Genomic DNA, 15,948 nt, shown 5'->3' on the forward strand with positions numbered 1-15,948 from the left:
TAATAAAAACCACTAAAATATATTAAGCAGTCAACGTGCTAGACATTGTCCTAAGTGCTTAATGTGCGTTAACTCATTGATTCTTCCACACAACTATGCTATGAGATAAATATATCATTAACCCTATTTCACAGATGAGGAAGCAAAAGCACACCCATGTCAAGTAACTTCCTGTGAGACAGTTCCAGTCACTTGAACCCTGGCCACTGGGCTGCAGTTTTCCCATTTCAGTGACAAAGAGCAGATCATTGAACTGTTGGCATGAGGCTCTGTCTGAGGCCAAGAAAATTAAACTCACACAATGAGATTTTAGCAACTAAGAAGTCAGTATCAGTAGGGTTAACGGACTCTGTAAGGTTCCCCAAAGCATCTGCAACAGGTCTGATTCACTGCAATTGAGCACACATGTTATTTACTATGTCTTTAGCTCTGGCTGGTGGAAGAACTGAGGCCATACTTAGACTGTGTCATTGGGCTAATTTTATTCTGTAAATAATAGAATAACTGTTTACAATATTTTAGAACATCCCCACCTTTTCCCAGGCCCACGGACTTATTGCTCCAGACACAGAGTTTCTTGGTCGGTACAGACTTGAAATTTAGTCCTAGAAATGACAAGATTCTTCTGCTTGTATTGGTTGTCTGTGAGTTATGTTAGCTCGTAAAAGCTCTACTCACTTTTTACAAGGGGTCCAAGTTATAAAACATACATTAGTGTTTCTCAAATGGCAGTTCATGTTTCGGTGAAAATTTGTTCCATCAAACTGAGCTGACTTTAGGTAAGATATAAGAACAAATTTAAATGGATAAGGAAGGAAAGCCAAAAAAAAAAAAAAATCAAAATACAGATCTGGAGGTGGCAATTGTAGATACAGGGATACCAGCAGTGGAGCCGCCGGGGAGGGCGGTACCTGCTTTTTTCTCCTTAGATTCTTCCATGTGAAACTGGGTTCTTTCTCTACATGGACCACAGATATCCCATTTCTCTTCCAGCCCAGATAGTGGAGTATAGGGACTAACAGAAGAAGTCCAGTAAAACTACATGTCAGGAGGATGCAGCACTGGGTGACTCCTGGGTTAGTAACAGCTTGAGAATCTGGGTCTGAAATGCCAGGCTGGACAGGAAAGTCACATCTGCCCAGAGGGCCTGGCACCTGTTACTGTTTTGTGCATCCACCTTTCTGGACCTATTGAATGTCTCTTTCTACTACATTTACTCTGCATCACATAGCCCAGACAGAGCTTTCTCATTTCAGAGTAAATGACCATGAGTAAAGACAGTCATGCCTTGAACATTTAGTGAAGGTAACTAATTCCATTACCTTGGGTGGAGTGCCCTTTCACAACTGTCAGGCAGCCTAACAGAGGAAAACAAGTCGTAACACTAAGGGCAGATTCTGAGACACATCAAAAACTTTTCTCTAGTACTAAAGAATGAAGGAAAATCCTAGCCTGGGGCAGATTTATGTAACCGGATGTCAACACAGATTTCAAAACCTCTTTTGGAATTGCTGACAGAGCCCCAGACATCCGCCGTGTACTTGGGTGGAAGAGCTGAGCTCTGGTTTGTGACCAGTATCTGCCACTTATGAGGCGGGACCAGAGACAAATCAGCTTCTCTGATACACAGTCTCTTCACCTCCTAAATGGGGATAATGCCTTTGCTGTAGTGATCTTGTAAGGCTTAAGTGAGATCAGGTAAGTCACTGTCTGACTTAGCAGAGCTCCTGTCACCTGCTGGCGAGGTGACCTTGGGCAGATCGCCTGTCTTCACAGTTTCTTCATCTCCTATTACTGTTGTTCAGTTCAGTCACCGTCATGTCTCTGCGACCCCATGGACTACAGCACACCAGGCTTCCCTGACCTTCACTACCTCTTGGATTTGCTCGAACTCACGTCCATTGAGTCAGTGATGCCATCCAACCATCTTATCCTCTGTCGCCTCCTTCTCCTCCTGCCCTCAATCTTTTCCCAGCACCAGGGTCTTCTTCATCTCTATCATAGGGATAATCCACACCTCCCAGGTCTGTGTGACAAGTAGGCAATAAATCAGAGTGAGTTGTGTTCATCTAGCATAGAATCCGAGCTGTGATTATTCCTACTTATATTGTCCAATCTACTTCCTGTCTTCTTCCACTTTCAGAAATGGAAACTTGAAACACATAATCTCCCAAAGAATCTCCTAAAATAACAGCAGTTACTTAGAATTGAGAAGTGGAAGGTAGAAGCCTGATTATGCATCAGCTACTTGTTAGGCAGAGATGAAAGCACTGTCTTCAACTGAATTTCCTGCCAACCGTGATGATAAATTAATAGCGAACTATTTAGGCACTGTTTATCTCTAGGGAGCTCTAGTCATTGTGCTGACACAATCTTCACAACATCCTGGGGAAGAGAGGATGAGTGATTTAATCACCGTCTTCAAGAAGATGGAGGATTATCATCTGGCTGGTGACCAGCTGTTTTCACCACAACCAATGCCAGATAAAGAGCCAGCAGGCCTAAATTGCTGTAAAGATCTGAGTTAAGCCCTTCAAGATATGTCTTAAAGAGAGTTCCACTCAGGCAGTACTTCATTTCAAAGTACTGAATCATGAGGCTACTATTTACAGTTTTCCAGTGGCAAAGTGAAAAATGTATTTCTTTACAGTATCTACACAGTTTGGCTTAACACCTGGGTGATTCCTTTGGGCAGGTCTACCCTTGAAACTACTCCAGCCAATTTTCATGACAGGCTCCTTGGCAGTTTCCCAGGGACATTCAGAAAAGGCTCTGAGCAGGTTATACCATGGCTGGGTGAGCTTCAAGCAGCTAAATCAGACCCAGTCTGAAGGTTAAACAATGAAATGGATTTAGCTACCTGAGCCTGTGAAGGGTGTCCAAGTGTTGAGCACGAGTGTGTATGTCACTAGAGTGGTTGTAGGACCTTCAAAACCTCAGGTTCTTGGGAGAATGATATGTAATTAATTATAAGCAGTCAATGATCACCCTTCCTCTTTCTGGTTGCCATGGTGAATGAAAGGTACGGTTGCCTTTCTCCTTAAGGGCCTGATTCAGAAATTGCATGTTCCACTTTCATTCCCACCTTCTGGGCTAGAATTAAGTCATTTGGCCACATCCAGTCTCAAGTAAGGTTGGGAAATAATTTATTTTACACATATTTTATGTTTTCAGGTGTTCACTGAAAATCCCATGACTAAGGAAGTCGAGAATGTATATTAAGGAAGGCTAATTGTCTCTGTCACTGTTGGGGATAAAAATAATGCTAGCTGAATGTTATTGAGTACTTACTCTCTGCCAGGCAGAGTCCCTTAAATCATTCAGTCTTCACAAAAAAATGCCATTGGAAGGCATTATTATTTCCAGGCTTCCCAGGTGGCGCTAGAACCCCCCTGTCAATGCAGGAGATGCAAGATGCTCAGGTTCCATCCCTTGGTCGAGAAGATCCCCTGGAGGACATGGTAACTCACTCCAGTATTCTTGCCTGGAGAATCCCATGGACGGAGGAGCCTGACCGGCTACAATCCAGGAGGTCGCAATACTTGACTTTGAGTCATGACTGAAGCGATTGAGCACACATGGACACACATTATTATTCCTATTTACAGATAAAGCAACTGAGGCTTAGAGAGGTTAAGTTACTTGCTATGGTCACACAGCTGAGGCCGAGGCAGGATTCAAATCCAGCCACTCTCACTCCAGAGCTTGACATCTTGGGAGTAAAGAAAGAATTACAGAGACGGCAAGCAGGATGGGGGCAGTTTTTATCAGAGGTCCTGCACTGTGGGAGGGTGGTGAGTCATGAGTCAGAGACGAAGCCCTGCAGGACTGACCAAGCAAAACAGATTGCTCATTTCCACCAGCAAGTTGTGGCTTACCTGGGGCAATTTAGCTACTGTATTTCCAGAAGTATGGGACCACTATTCCTCTTTGGAGTTTTAAGACTGGTGAGTTAAGGAGCTTTTCCCCCTGATGTTGGTGGTATGACCACCTCCCCAGCCTAGGCCAGACTTGAGGGGCGAGCGCTCTGGCCTTCTGCCTCCTCCCCACCAGCAGACACTGCTCTAAATATCTCATGTGCTGTCCCAGAGGGGCCACAGCTGGCTAGGCCAGATGGGGCCACTTCTTTGTGTCACAGTCACAAGTTAGAGGACGTTTGAAAACTGTTTTCCAGGTTTTTTTTTTCTTTCTTCTTTTCATGAAAGGGGCTTTTTGTTAGTACAGTCTTTGTTTAAGGATGATAAAGGGACCATTTTATTAGAATGAATTACTGACGCAAGCACTGCCAGAGGTCTGAGGGAGAGGACAGCCCTCTGGCTTCACTTCAGCAGGTGAATGGAAACAGCCAGTGGGCGCTGGTCTCAAGGGCACTTGGGAGCTTGCTCCATCAGCAACTTTGAGTTTAGCTGCTGCTAGCTGAAGCTGAGTCCAGGAGAGGCAGTCAGAGAAAGTACTAGCAATAATACTAATAAGACTTTTTCCTTTGCACATGAAAAATGTCAAACGATCAGGAATGCTGTCCAGGGCTTACAGAGAATGAACTCTTTCTACCTATTATCAAATTGCTAAGAATCACCTGCAGTGCAGCAGACCCAGGAGATGTGGGTTCAATCCCTGGGTCAGGAAAATCCCCTGGAGGAGGAAATGGCAACCCACTCTAGTATTCTCCCCTGCAGAATCCCATGGACAAAGGAGCCTGGTGGGCTACAGTCCATGGCGTTGCAAAGAGTCAGACGCAACTTACAGACTAAACGAGTCACTACTACGAATCGGGCCCCAGTAACAATCTTAGCTTGTCTTTCTGAACCCCTGAAAAAGCCAATCCTCTCTGCTAAGCCAAAACTGAATATTGATGGGGAAAAAGTCAAACAGCTGAAAATAAGCCAGGTTCTCAGGGATTTGCATATACATGGAGCATTTAAAGATACTTCAAAATAATTTTCTTCAAGTGGTGCTCAAGGAACTTTAGAAGATACAAAAATGCTAGTAAGCCAAACTTGTACATTTTAACTTGTGTTTTCCCCATGTCTAGAGCATGCAGTGCCAACATAAATTTGTGAAGACATATGGGTTGATGGTATATTTGGGCTCATAATCTCATCTGCTGTTTTATTGAGACTCCAAGACCCAGTGCATTTAAAATCTGTTGGATGAATCAGCATTTCTTAGGAAGCCTCTTTTAAAATATGGCTATTTGCAAACAGTGGCAAGGAATGCGGCATTTAAATCAATTGACCGTTAACTCTTCAGAGTTCAAGGAAATCATTAAGGGCTGATAAAGTCAATAGAAGTTTGGGTAAGAGCAAAGATACCCCTTGATATTCCTTGAAGGCATGTAATACCAATCAGTTCTAAGTGACTGAACCCCAAGTACTGATAGAGAAACAGGTGCCTAAGGGCAGCTGCCAGTGGTCAAGCTGTGTGAAGGTCAGATTCTGGGTTCCTCCAGGCCTCTCCTCTGACAAGCGTGGTGAGCTGTGGGAAGGCTATCACCTGTGCCTATAAGAACAACATGCACTTTTTAGAGAGGAAGACAAGCTTCCTAGTCCATAAAGCAAGGATCCTAAGATCTGCCGTTTATCTCACAAGTGAGGCATCCTTCTAAAGATGTTGTACCAATTTGGGGTGGTGGCCTTACTCTTTAGGGAGAACAATGCCCTGCGGGGCTGGTGGGGAGGAAATGTCCAGGAGTGTTGACAGGCAGAGTTTCTAAGTGCAAATTTCCCTGAACCTCCACTTGAACCAAACGTGCTCCCTCTCAGCTGTTATTCATGCACAGATTCTGTATGCCTTCTATATGACAACTATAACCAATTATTTGTATTAGTTGCCTAATTGATATGATCTCACACAGTCTGTTATAAACACAAGTCTGTGACTTATTCCAACAGTGAATCCTCAGTTCCTTGAATTTCCAAGGCACAAAGTAGGTACATGATCAATACCAGTGACTATATCAGTGAATGTTGAGAGAAACGGAAGATGCCTGCACCAGAGAGAACTTGATTACACCAAAACTCAGTCACGGACCTCTGATTTTCTAAACCTGGCCTTTTATGTTACTCTTCTACCTCAAGTCTTCTAGGAAGAGAGGGAGTGGCCAGGATGCTGACGCTGGGGTTGGTTGCTCATTCAGCCATGGTGGCCACAGCTTCTCCTATCAGTGATAACACCTCTGAAGGTAAATATTCAGAAGCTATATAGTAGGCAAAGATCACCACCATTTGCAACAGGCCAACAGCCCCAGAGATCAATTTAGGGAAGGAAAAGCATGCATGCAAGTCCATCTTTGCACATTCTCTGCAAAATCTTTCAAGCCATGCTAAGGTGTGATGAGAGACTATCCGAGTGTACAAAAGCCTATGAAATACCTGCCAACCAATACACAGACAAGTAACAGGAAATTTTTTTGATTTTCTGAGATCGATTTAGCTACTTTCTAAGTTAGATAAAGAAGGAAAAATCATCACCCAAAAAGTACATTCTGCTAGCATTTCCCTGAACATGACCCTTCCTAGCTGCAGACAAACACAGGAAGTACAGCCTGTCACTGAAATGAATAGAAATAGTTTTCCAACTCAGTGAACTACAAATCTTACTTTTTCCCCCACAACAGTGCAAAGGGTAAGTAGTTTAATGATATTTGCTTTGAATTTCTGTTATCTTCCAAATGGTGATAAATTGGAAAGATGTTTGTCATTAAAACATTAAAATTTTATTTTGGTTGTAATTAAATTTATTTTAAACTAACATGTTCTATTTATTGGCAGCTCTGTAGTAGTGATAGAAAAGCATATCATATAATCAGAACTCCAGACTGTGAAAAACAACTATTAGTAAGGAGAGAGTTCTTTTTTCTTTGATATTTATTCTTAAAAAACAAACCGAACTCCCTCAATGATCTACACTCTTTTGCTGCATTTGAGGCCTTCAAGAGTATAAAATCTATAAAATGGGATTCTCAGAAGTGGTAGCACCAGTTAAATACTATAAGAAGTGCTTATTTTAGGTGCTTGAAATTAAAACAAAAAAAGAAATCAGTATTTCAGCAAATCTAAATTTACCTGATGTGCATTCAGCGGTCTGAATTAAAGCATTATTATACCAATTAAACAAAGTAAATCAAGACACCTCAAAAAAAGGTGGTATAGTAAGAAAATGTCAATTTAATCATTTACTTTAGCAGGCAAGCAATTTGTAAACATTCAGTAGCGGCAGCATCCAAGTTACAAACAATTTAAAAAGAAACCAAGATTAGTGATTATAATTTTTCCTTCCCTTTCCCCAGAAAAAAGAAAAAGAGAGAAAAGATTTGGAAGTAAATGACTTAAAACACTACAAACGCTGAACATTCAGTTATGTCTTCTATCAGCCTTCTATGTGTCCTCTCCCTGTGTTGTATTTTTAGAGGTGTATCTACTCCTAAAATGCATCATCTTGCAATAACTGGTACGTGAACATCTGCAATCTAGGAAGTGGTTCCTGCACACGTAGGTGCATGCAGGATCTCAGTTTAAATCCCATTTGCAAAGGGAATATTTATATCTTGATTCAACGCTTCTTTGACTTCGAGGGGAAGGGTGTCAAAAAGGTGATCTTCCACCACAAGCCCACTTTTCTTGAGCAGGCGACACTGGCCCAGCTGGGCTGGCAGGCGGTCCAAGCAGTTCCCCTTTAGCTCCAGCTGGGTGAGCTGTGACAGCTGACCGATCTTCTCTGGGAGGGATGTGATGCAGTTCTGCCCCAGATTCAAAGTCCTCAACTTAACACATTTAAACAGCTGTTTCGGCAGAACGTCCACTTTGTTCCCCGTGATATGCAAATGCTGCAGGTTCTGAAGCAATCCTATTTCTATTGGGATCATGGAAATGTTGTTGTAACTCACATCTAAGCATCTGAGTTTCTGTAAACTAAACACTGCCACCGGTAGGGATTCCAGCTTGTTGTTAGAGAAATAAAGTGACTCCAAGTTTTTGACGTGAGTGATGGAGGGTGGGATGGTGACAATTTTATTATGCCATAGTTTTAAACAAGTAAGTCGTTTTAAATGCTGGAAACTGATGATTTCTTCAATTGTGCGGATGTTATTTGACTTTAAATCCAGTTCCTGTAAGTTAGAGAGGCTGAAAATAGCATGTGGAATTCTCTCTAGCTCACAGTTTTGGAGTTCAAGCTCGGCAACATTCATCATTTTCTTAAGGCTGTTCAGTACCAGGAGTTTAGTGCCGTCATTATGAATGACTAACTTGGTGAGATGTGGGGCCACATCAGTAATGTTGGAGGGGACTTTGGTCAAATTGCTCTTCACGTGGAGGATCTTAAGGTGCCGCAACTCTCGGAGAGATTCGAGGCCTATCATCTTATTGTTTTCAGAGTTCAAATTGCCTATCAAGTACAGTTCGCGAAGGTTTTTGAGCAGATACACCCAGGCAGGAATTTCTGCCACATCAGTGAACTTCACGTGAAGGCATCTCAAGTGATCGCGGAGAAAGCTGAAAGCAGTCTGCTCCACTTTTGCAGGGCAGTGGCACAGGTGAAGCTCTTGGAGATTAGTCATCTGAGAAATCTTAGCAGGCAGTTTAGCTTCTGGGATCAGCTCGAGTTTTAGCACATCCAGGTCCGTGAGGTCAAAGACAGCATCCGGCACGCCTGACAGCATAAACAAATGGAGTTCCTGCTTATCCTGGGCGTTGCGTGACACGTGCTGCCTCAGTTTTTCAAATGTCCACTCGTGGTTCAAACTAATTTCCCGAAGTTTATTTTCACTGACTTCTGACAAGAACACCCCAAAACGCTTGGAATAGAGCTGGTCATACTGGTCTACCATGTGGAGAAGGAACGCAAAGTCATTTTTGACATCCGGAATGTCACTGAAACTGCTCTCTTCTCTGACTTTTTCAAAAGAATATTCCTTCAAAGGAATCCTGAATAACCAGAAGAGAGTGTAGAGGCAGATAAAACCGTACACACAAATAATGGATATGTAACTGATGAGCAGCTTTTTCAGCATGTACGCCATGTTGTGGGTGCACTCGAACACCTCGTAACCAGTCAGGTGCTCCACTTTGGGCTTGCAGACATGCTCAAAGCTGATTGCGTTGACAAAGTTTGCTGTGTAGCAGAGGATAAAAATGAATTTGGCCGTTTTGATAACTGTTTGGACTACATAAAGTTTATAGATCAGGTCACTGTCTTCCACGTGAGCACGGAACTTGCGCACTTTCTCGAACAGGGCTTTGGCCTGTTCCCCGTCCTTTTTATCCAGGATGGTCATGCTGGGGACTTCGATCACGGGCTTCTCGGCTGAAAATTTGAATCCAGTCTTGTTGATCATTGGGGTGCTGGCGCTGGGGCTCCCTTCATCACTGCTGGTAGACACATGCTTTGGTAGAGTCTGGGCACCTGTTATTCTCTGCTTGTTTTCCTCCGAGTCTTCACATGCTGTCTCAGACAACGCCTTAGTAGTCCAAGGAGATTCAAAGCACTTTCCTAAGATCGAAACGAAATGTTCTACTTTTGAGCATGTTTTAGGATATTTGAACCAAAAGTTGCTACTGACCATGAGAATAATAGTATGTATAAGAGCAAGGTATGGAAAGTACTTGGAATACCATGGAAGGGCCAGATGGTAACACATCTGATTAATAAATACATATTGCTGGAAATCCAAGTTTGTTTTTCGGCCTGCTGGGTCTTTCTTCTCTTTCTTGGCCTCCTGACTTGGAGCCGTGGAATCTGCATGAGGATATGTGGCTCTGAGAGGTATGTCCGGTGTCACAGCAGATGCGCCAAAGGAAATCTCATTTGTCATCTGCCCACCTTGGTCTTGGTCTGCGGCTGATTCTGTCTTCGGGATGTTGGTGGTAATGTCGGCATTTCCTGCTGTAGCATGTGCCTTTGAATTTACAGGAGCTGGCAATACTGGCAAGCAGACCACCTGATCTTTGGTAAGTTGCATGGTTCCTGCAAAGATGGCTACCATCAGCATAACAACAGCCAGGTAATCCATAAACACGTCCCACCATGGTTTCAGGATTCGGTAAGTTGGCTGAATGTCATTCAGTGAAGCAACTTCCGCAAGGGTAAACATTCCTAGAAAACAGGCAAACAAAAGACATTATGACACAGATGCAAATGAAAACATTAAGTGGCAAAATGCTTTCTATTTCTAGCCTCTTCCAGCTTCTCCAATCAGCCAACCTCCCTGGCACTCTACTCCTACACAGTTTTCTCTGCCTGGAATACTTCCTCCCCACTTCCCTTCACGAGGCTATCAGTTTATGTTGCCTTTCCCAGGAAGCCCTCCCTGATTCCTAGTCTGGGTGAGGTGCTTCTCTGATGTGCTCTCACACAACTATGTACCTCTATCCATCACAGCCCTCATTATATTAGTAGAACCAACTGTTTACTTGTCTGATCCTCCATAAGATTCTAAGTTCCATGGGCATAGGGATCGTGTCCATCTTCCTTACTGTTATACAGCCAATGCTCGACACACAGTTGATGCTCAATCAATGAGACATTGTATTAGTTCTTGATCATCACCCTTATCGCCATCATCATAATCATCAAAATTCCTCAAGAACATTTATTCATGGTCTACATATGGCACTGGCAGAAGAGCATTTTATTAAACTTAATTGCCACCACAAGCAACCTGGACCCACACAAGAATAAAAACTATTAGCCAGTCCTCAACATAAACATATTAAAAGAACACAAAGCAAAGAAGCTGTGGGATCCTTGTAACCACTGACATTTTGCAGCTATCAAAGCTTCAGTGGTGGTTTTCAAGCACCTTGTACTCGGGACAGGTTTTGATCCCAAGAGAGAGAAGAGAAGGCTGATTGAGGAAGAAAATAAAAGATGTAGGGTGGAGAACACAGCAGCAGGGTACTATAATGTCACATGACCCCAAATGGTCACCAGCTCTGCCCCATGCATCCTAGTAAGGGTGACAACACCCAAAAAACCAATACCAGGACACAATGATTCCAGCCTCAGATGGCTCTTCTCTTCTAGCATGCTGCCCACAGCAGCCGCTCCCCACCAAGGGTTTTGTGCCCCTGCCATTTCCTTTTTTTTCTGTTGAACTCTGACTTATTCTTCAAGTCCCAGCTCAAGCACTACCTCTTTCTCAAGTTCCTATTGTACCCTCTAAAAATAATCTATTTCTAGTGTTGGCCTCTTCAACTAGCTCTTGAGCTCCTACTGGGTAGAGACTATGTCTTATTCACCCTTGGATCTACCGTGTCCTTCTCTCTCCCCTTAAGAGCAGAGAAGGCAGTGAGCAGTGATGATGATGATGTCAAGGAGGATGATAATGATAGCAGCTATCATTTATCATCTTCCTTCCATATACCAAGCACCATAGCAGGAGCTTTGTGTCTTCACAATCCCCTGCTTCTGTACACAGCACATTCCTGAAAATGAACGTATTAAATTTGAAGCTTTGGGGGCTGAGGGAATGATTCCACTTCCAAAATGCTACACAGTCTTATAAAAGCCACCAGAACTCCTAAAATTAAAAATACAGATAATACTGAAGATGTGAGGATGTGGAGCAATTAGAACTCAAACACTTCTGGTGGGAGTATGAATTTATACAAACATGCTGGGAAATTTTTTTTAATATCTACCCAAACTGAATATATGCACGCTCTATGGCCAAGCACTCCCACTACTAAGTATACACCCGTGAGAAATACATATACCCCTCAAAAGACATGAATAAGCGATCACAGCAGCACTTTGCAACACCCCTAAACTGTAGATTATCCAAACGTCCATCAGCACTAGAACAGAAAAATCAGATGTGGTGCATTTACAAAGTGGAACATCAGGCAGTAATGAGAATGAATGATCCGGTTACGTGGGTGTGTTCAGTTTATAAAACGTGATCTATACACTTAGGCTATGTACCTTTTTTGGTATGCATGCTTTAACTTCAATAAGGAGCTTCAAAAAGAAATGGTAAAAGAAGCTGCAGTAGAAACAGCTGCCCTAGGAATGTGCTGGGACACCACACTGAGGCTTTGCCTCATCCCTGTCCCAGGGCACACCCAGGCCAGCTGGGGTCACAGGCCGGGAGAGTCAGTAACGTCCTTCAGCAGCCTGCCCTTACTGTCCTCTCCCTGGCCTGAGAGGAAGGCCCTGCTCTCCCTGGGGTAAAATCTGCCACAGAAATGAGGGTGCAGAGGTATGAATATACAATGTGCAAAAGCGCTGGTTGCTAACAGTTGAACATACACAGATGGACTATAAATGGAACGTTGCCTGGATTCCATCTAACCTTCATAGCATTACTCTAAGCTGCCTAAGTGTTACTGCTTTCCTTTGACAAGCAAAGACATAGGCTCTCAGGAGTTAAGCTGTGCAAGTCAAATAATTAGTGGTGGAGTCTGGGCTTAAAATCTGATTTAAGGCCAAACCACCTGTTCTTTCTACCAGATCTGAAGGTCTCTTCTCATGTTTGCAAGCTACTTTTCCATAAAATGTCTCAACTGATTCTCACAATAACCCAGTGAATTAGGCATTACTATTGCCCAAGGATATGAGGAAACCTGAGGCACAAAAATCTTGAGTGACCTTTCTGAGCCAATTAAGTGACAGAGCTAACAGAATCTTTCATCTTGAAATCTCTTTATCACACTGTTATCCAGTGACTGTGCTCTTGGTTAAGGCTTGGCTGTTGAAGGAAGGACCTTCTCACTGTAGTCCTTGGCTTTGAGGAGACAGAGGAATGAAATTATGTAATCAACACCTTCCCTAGAACAACCTTTCATGACATTCACTCAGAATTCAAAAAAAAAACATGCGTCAGGCACCATGGAGGAACAGATAGAAATGGTCCTTCAAGGAGCTCCTGCTCAAATGGTAGATGACAAGCAATAAGTGCATTATTATGACACGGTAAGAAAATCATTCTTGCCTGGTTAATGCAAAGTATAGGGGAGGCACAGAACAGGGCAAACTTACAGCCACACTGGGCAAATGGGAGGACTGCAGAGATTTGGTTTTTCAGATGAGACCGGAAAGATGAGAACTTCCATGGGGTTGTGGGGAATAGAGGAATATAATTTTGGCAGAACAAATAGCAAGTCAATGGCATAGACACATGGGAGAAATTATGTTACAGAAACTATAAGGAATTCTTGTTGTTGAAGAATTGTTGCTTGTTGCTAAGTCATGTCCGACTCTTTGTGACCCTATGAACAGCAGCACGCCAGGCTTCTCTGTCCTTCACTATCTCCCTGAGTTTGCTCAAACGCATGTCCACTGAGTCAGTGATGCCATCCAACCATCTCATTCTCTGTTGCCCTCTTCTCTTGCCCTCAATCTTTCCCAGCATCAGGGCCTTTCCCAGAGTCAGCTCTCATCAGGTGGGCAAATAATTGGAGCTTCAGCGTCAGTCCTTCCAATGGATATTCAGGGTTGATTTCTTTTAGGATTGACTGGTTTGATCTCCTTGCTGTCCAACGGGCTCTCAAGAATCTTCTCTACCACCGCAGTTCAAAAGCATGAATTCTTTGGTGCTAAGCCTTCTTTATGGTCCAGTTCTCACATCTGTACATTCTAATGTTATTCTGTTATTAGTCTAGTATGTCTCTGTATAGATATCACATTTAATGGGTAAGTCAAGAGATGGAAACCAAGGATGGTTTCAATGAAGCTGTAAGGAAGTGCTTGGGCCACAGGCAGGACACCAGTACTTTTTTGCAATGTCGACCATTGACTAGGTCTTATCTTGAACACAGGACTTCAATTAATGTGCCCATTCTCCAATTTCATCTATCAAAAACTGGGTGGAAAACTGGAAGTGTTTCAACCACTACCCGAATTAAAGATGCAGTGGCACTTTGAAAATAAAAATTGCTCTTCATATATAATATACATGTGTGTATACATATGTGTGTGTACAAAGTACATTAACTACATATTCATATAACATAGTTTATTAAGTCTCTTATGATCCTCAGGTGACTTTTTTCTAATCTAAAAGTCAAGTTAATGAGGGAAGAGACTGTATCGAGTTACCTTGAGGCCTGATCTCCTTAGCATTAGTCAGAAATGGCTATCAATGGTTATTAGAGGATTTTTTTTTTTAAACCCGAAGAAGGCACATTAATAAATACTGATTACATACATGCTTTGGATTCCCCTTTGTATGTCTTCAAGAATTACATTATGAGGAAGTAGATTTCACATTCTAAGACTTCTCTGTGGCACATATGAAAATCAGCTTAATATCCTATAAGCAAATATTTCTCATGGATGGTGACGGAGCTTTTTGTACTAAAGTTGAAAGGGGGAAGATACTGGACTTTGGTTGGAAAAGATGAATCAGAAAATGATAGAGAACGGGTCTACGTTATTTTATGATATATGATTCTATTTCTTATCTTACGGCCAATGATAGTAGAATAAACCAACAACTAACAGTCAGATTCAGAAATTAGAAATGACGATGGTTTGACAACCCTGTGACTATACTGAATTAAGCACTGAACTGTACAGCTTAAAGGACTTCCCTGTTGCCTCAGACAGTAAATAATTTGCTTGCAATGTAAGAGACCTGGGTTCAATCCCTGGGTTGGGAAGATCCCCTGGAGAAAGAAATGGCAATCCACTCTAGTATTCTTGCCTGGGAAATTCCATGGACTGAGGAGCTTGGTGGGCTACAGTCCCTGGGGTCACAAAGGGTCGGACATGGCTGAGTGACTATCACTGTACACCTTAAATGGGTAAATTTTATAGTATATGAACTATATCCCAGTAAAACTATTAAAATTTAGAAGCTAAACCTCAATCTTTGTTATTTTACTGCCTAAACCAACTCTCCGGAGAAGGCAATGGCATCCCGCTGCAGTACTCTTGCCTGGAAAATCCCACGGGCGGAGGAGCCTGGTGGGCTGCAGTCCATGGGGTCGCTAAGTGTCGGACACGACTGAGCAACTTCACTTTCACTTTTCACTTTCATCCATTGGAGAAGGAAATGGCAACCCACTCAGTGTTCTTGCCTGGAGAATCCCAGGGACCGGGGAGCCTGGAGGGCTGCCGTCTATGGGGTCACACAGAGTTGGACACGACTGAAGCGACTTAGCAGCAGCAGCAAACCAACTCTCAGCAGAAACAGGAAAGTGAAAGTAAATAGGAGTATAGCCTCATTGTTGGCTGGTGCTGCGGCTGCTGCTGCTAAGTCACTTCAGTCATGTCCGACTCTGTGCGACCCCACAGACGGCAGCCCAACGGGCTCCCCTGTCCCTGGGATTCTCCAGGCAAGAACACTGGAGTGGGTTGCCATTTCCTTCTCCAATGGATGAAAGTGAAAAGTGGAAGTGAAGCCGCTCAGTCGTGTCTGACCCTCAGCGACCCCATGGACTGCAGCCTTCCAGGCTCCTCTGTCCATGGGATTTTCCAGGCAAGAGTACTGGAGTGGGGTGCCACTGCCTTCTCTGCATTGTTGGCTGGACTACGTATATTCTAAGTGCAAATATGTTTTTAAATGACTGCTAAGCTATTATGATTGAACAGAACTGGTTCTGGAGAAATATCTTTAGCATTTTACTCATCTTCTCTGAGCATCCATGCCTCACATATAAAATCTTGATATCAACATCTACCTCTCAGGGTCATGTGGGCCAGGTATTGGAAATGCCTAATTCAGGGTCTGACACAAAGTAAGATCCAAAGACACCAGCTGAATCAGAATGCAGAGCAGAAAGCAAGGCCATCTTAGTCAGTCTTTAATGAAAATGATTAAGCCAAATTCTTGAATTTTGAACTTAGCCTGTAGCACTACGTACACAGAATTCATTCTAAAAAAAAAGGACAAAATTTTGCATTCAATTTCATTTAGTCATTCAAAAAAATTTCATTTAAAATTATTTATATTGGGAGGTGGCAAATTATCCTAGAAAGAACACAACTTTTATTATCCAAAGAGAC

At 42.9% G+C, this 15,948-nt stretch overlaps 1 protein-coding gene across 3 annotated transcripts in view; it reads right to left on the reverse strand.

The window, feature by feature from the left end:
• Positions 1 to 742: 742 nt before the first annotated feature.
• Positions 743 to 15,948, reverse strand: part of LRRC8D (leucine rich repeat containing 8 VRAC subunit D) — a 137,343-nt gene continuing 122,137 nt past the window's right edge. For all 3 annotated transcript variants that reach the window (XM_040232360.1, XM_040232358.1, XM_040232357.1), the window contains one exon: positions 743 to 10,092. In XM_040232360.1, coding sequence (XP_040088294.1) covers positions 7,514 to 10,090 — 2,577 coding nt within the window. In that variant the 5' untranslated portion in view covers positions 10,091 to 10,092 and the 3' untranslated portion in view covers positions 743 to 7,513. The remainder of the gene's footprint in view (positions 10,093 to 15,948) is intronic.

This window comes from Oryx dammah, unplaced genomic scaffold, assembly GCF_014754425.2.
Source record: "Oryx dammah isolate SB20612 unplaced genomic scaffold, SCBI_Odam_1.1 HiC_scaffold_28, whole genome shotgun sequence".
Lineage (NCBI taxonomy): Eukaryota > Metazoa > Chordata > Mammalia > Artiodactyla > Bovidae > Oryx > Oryx dammah.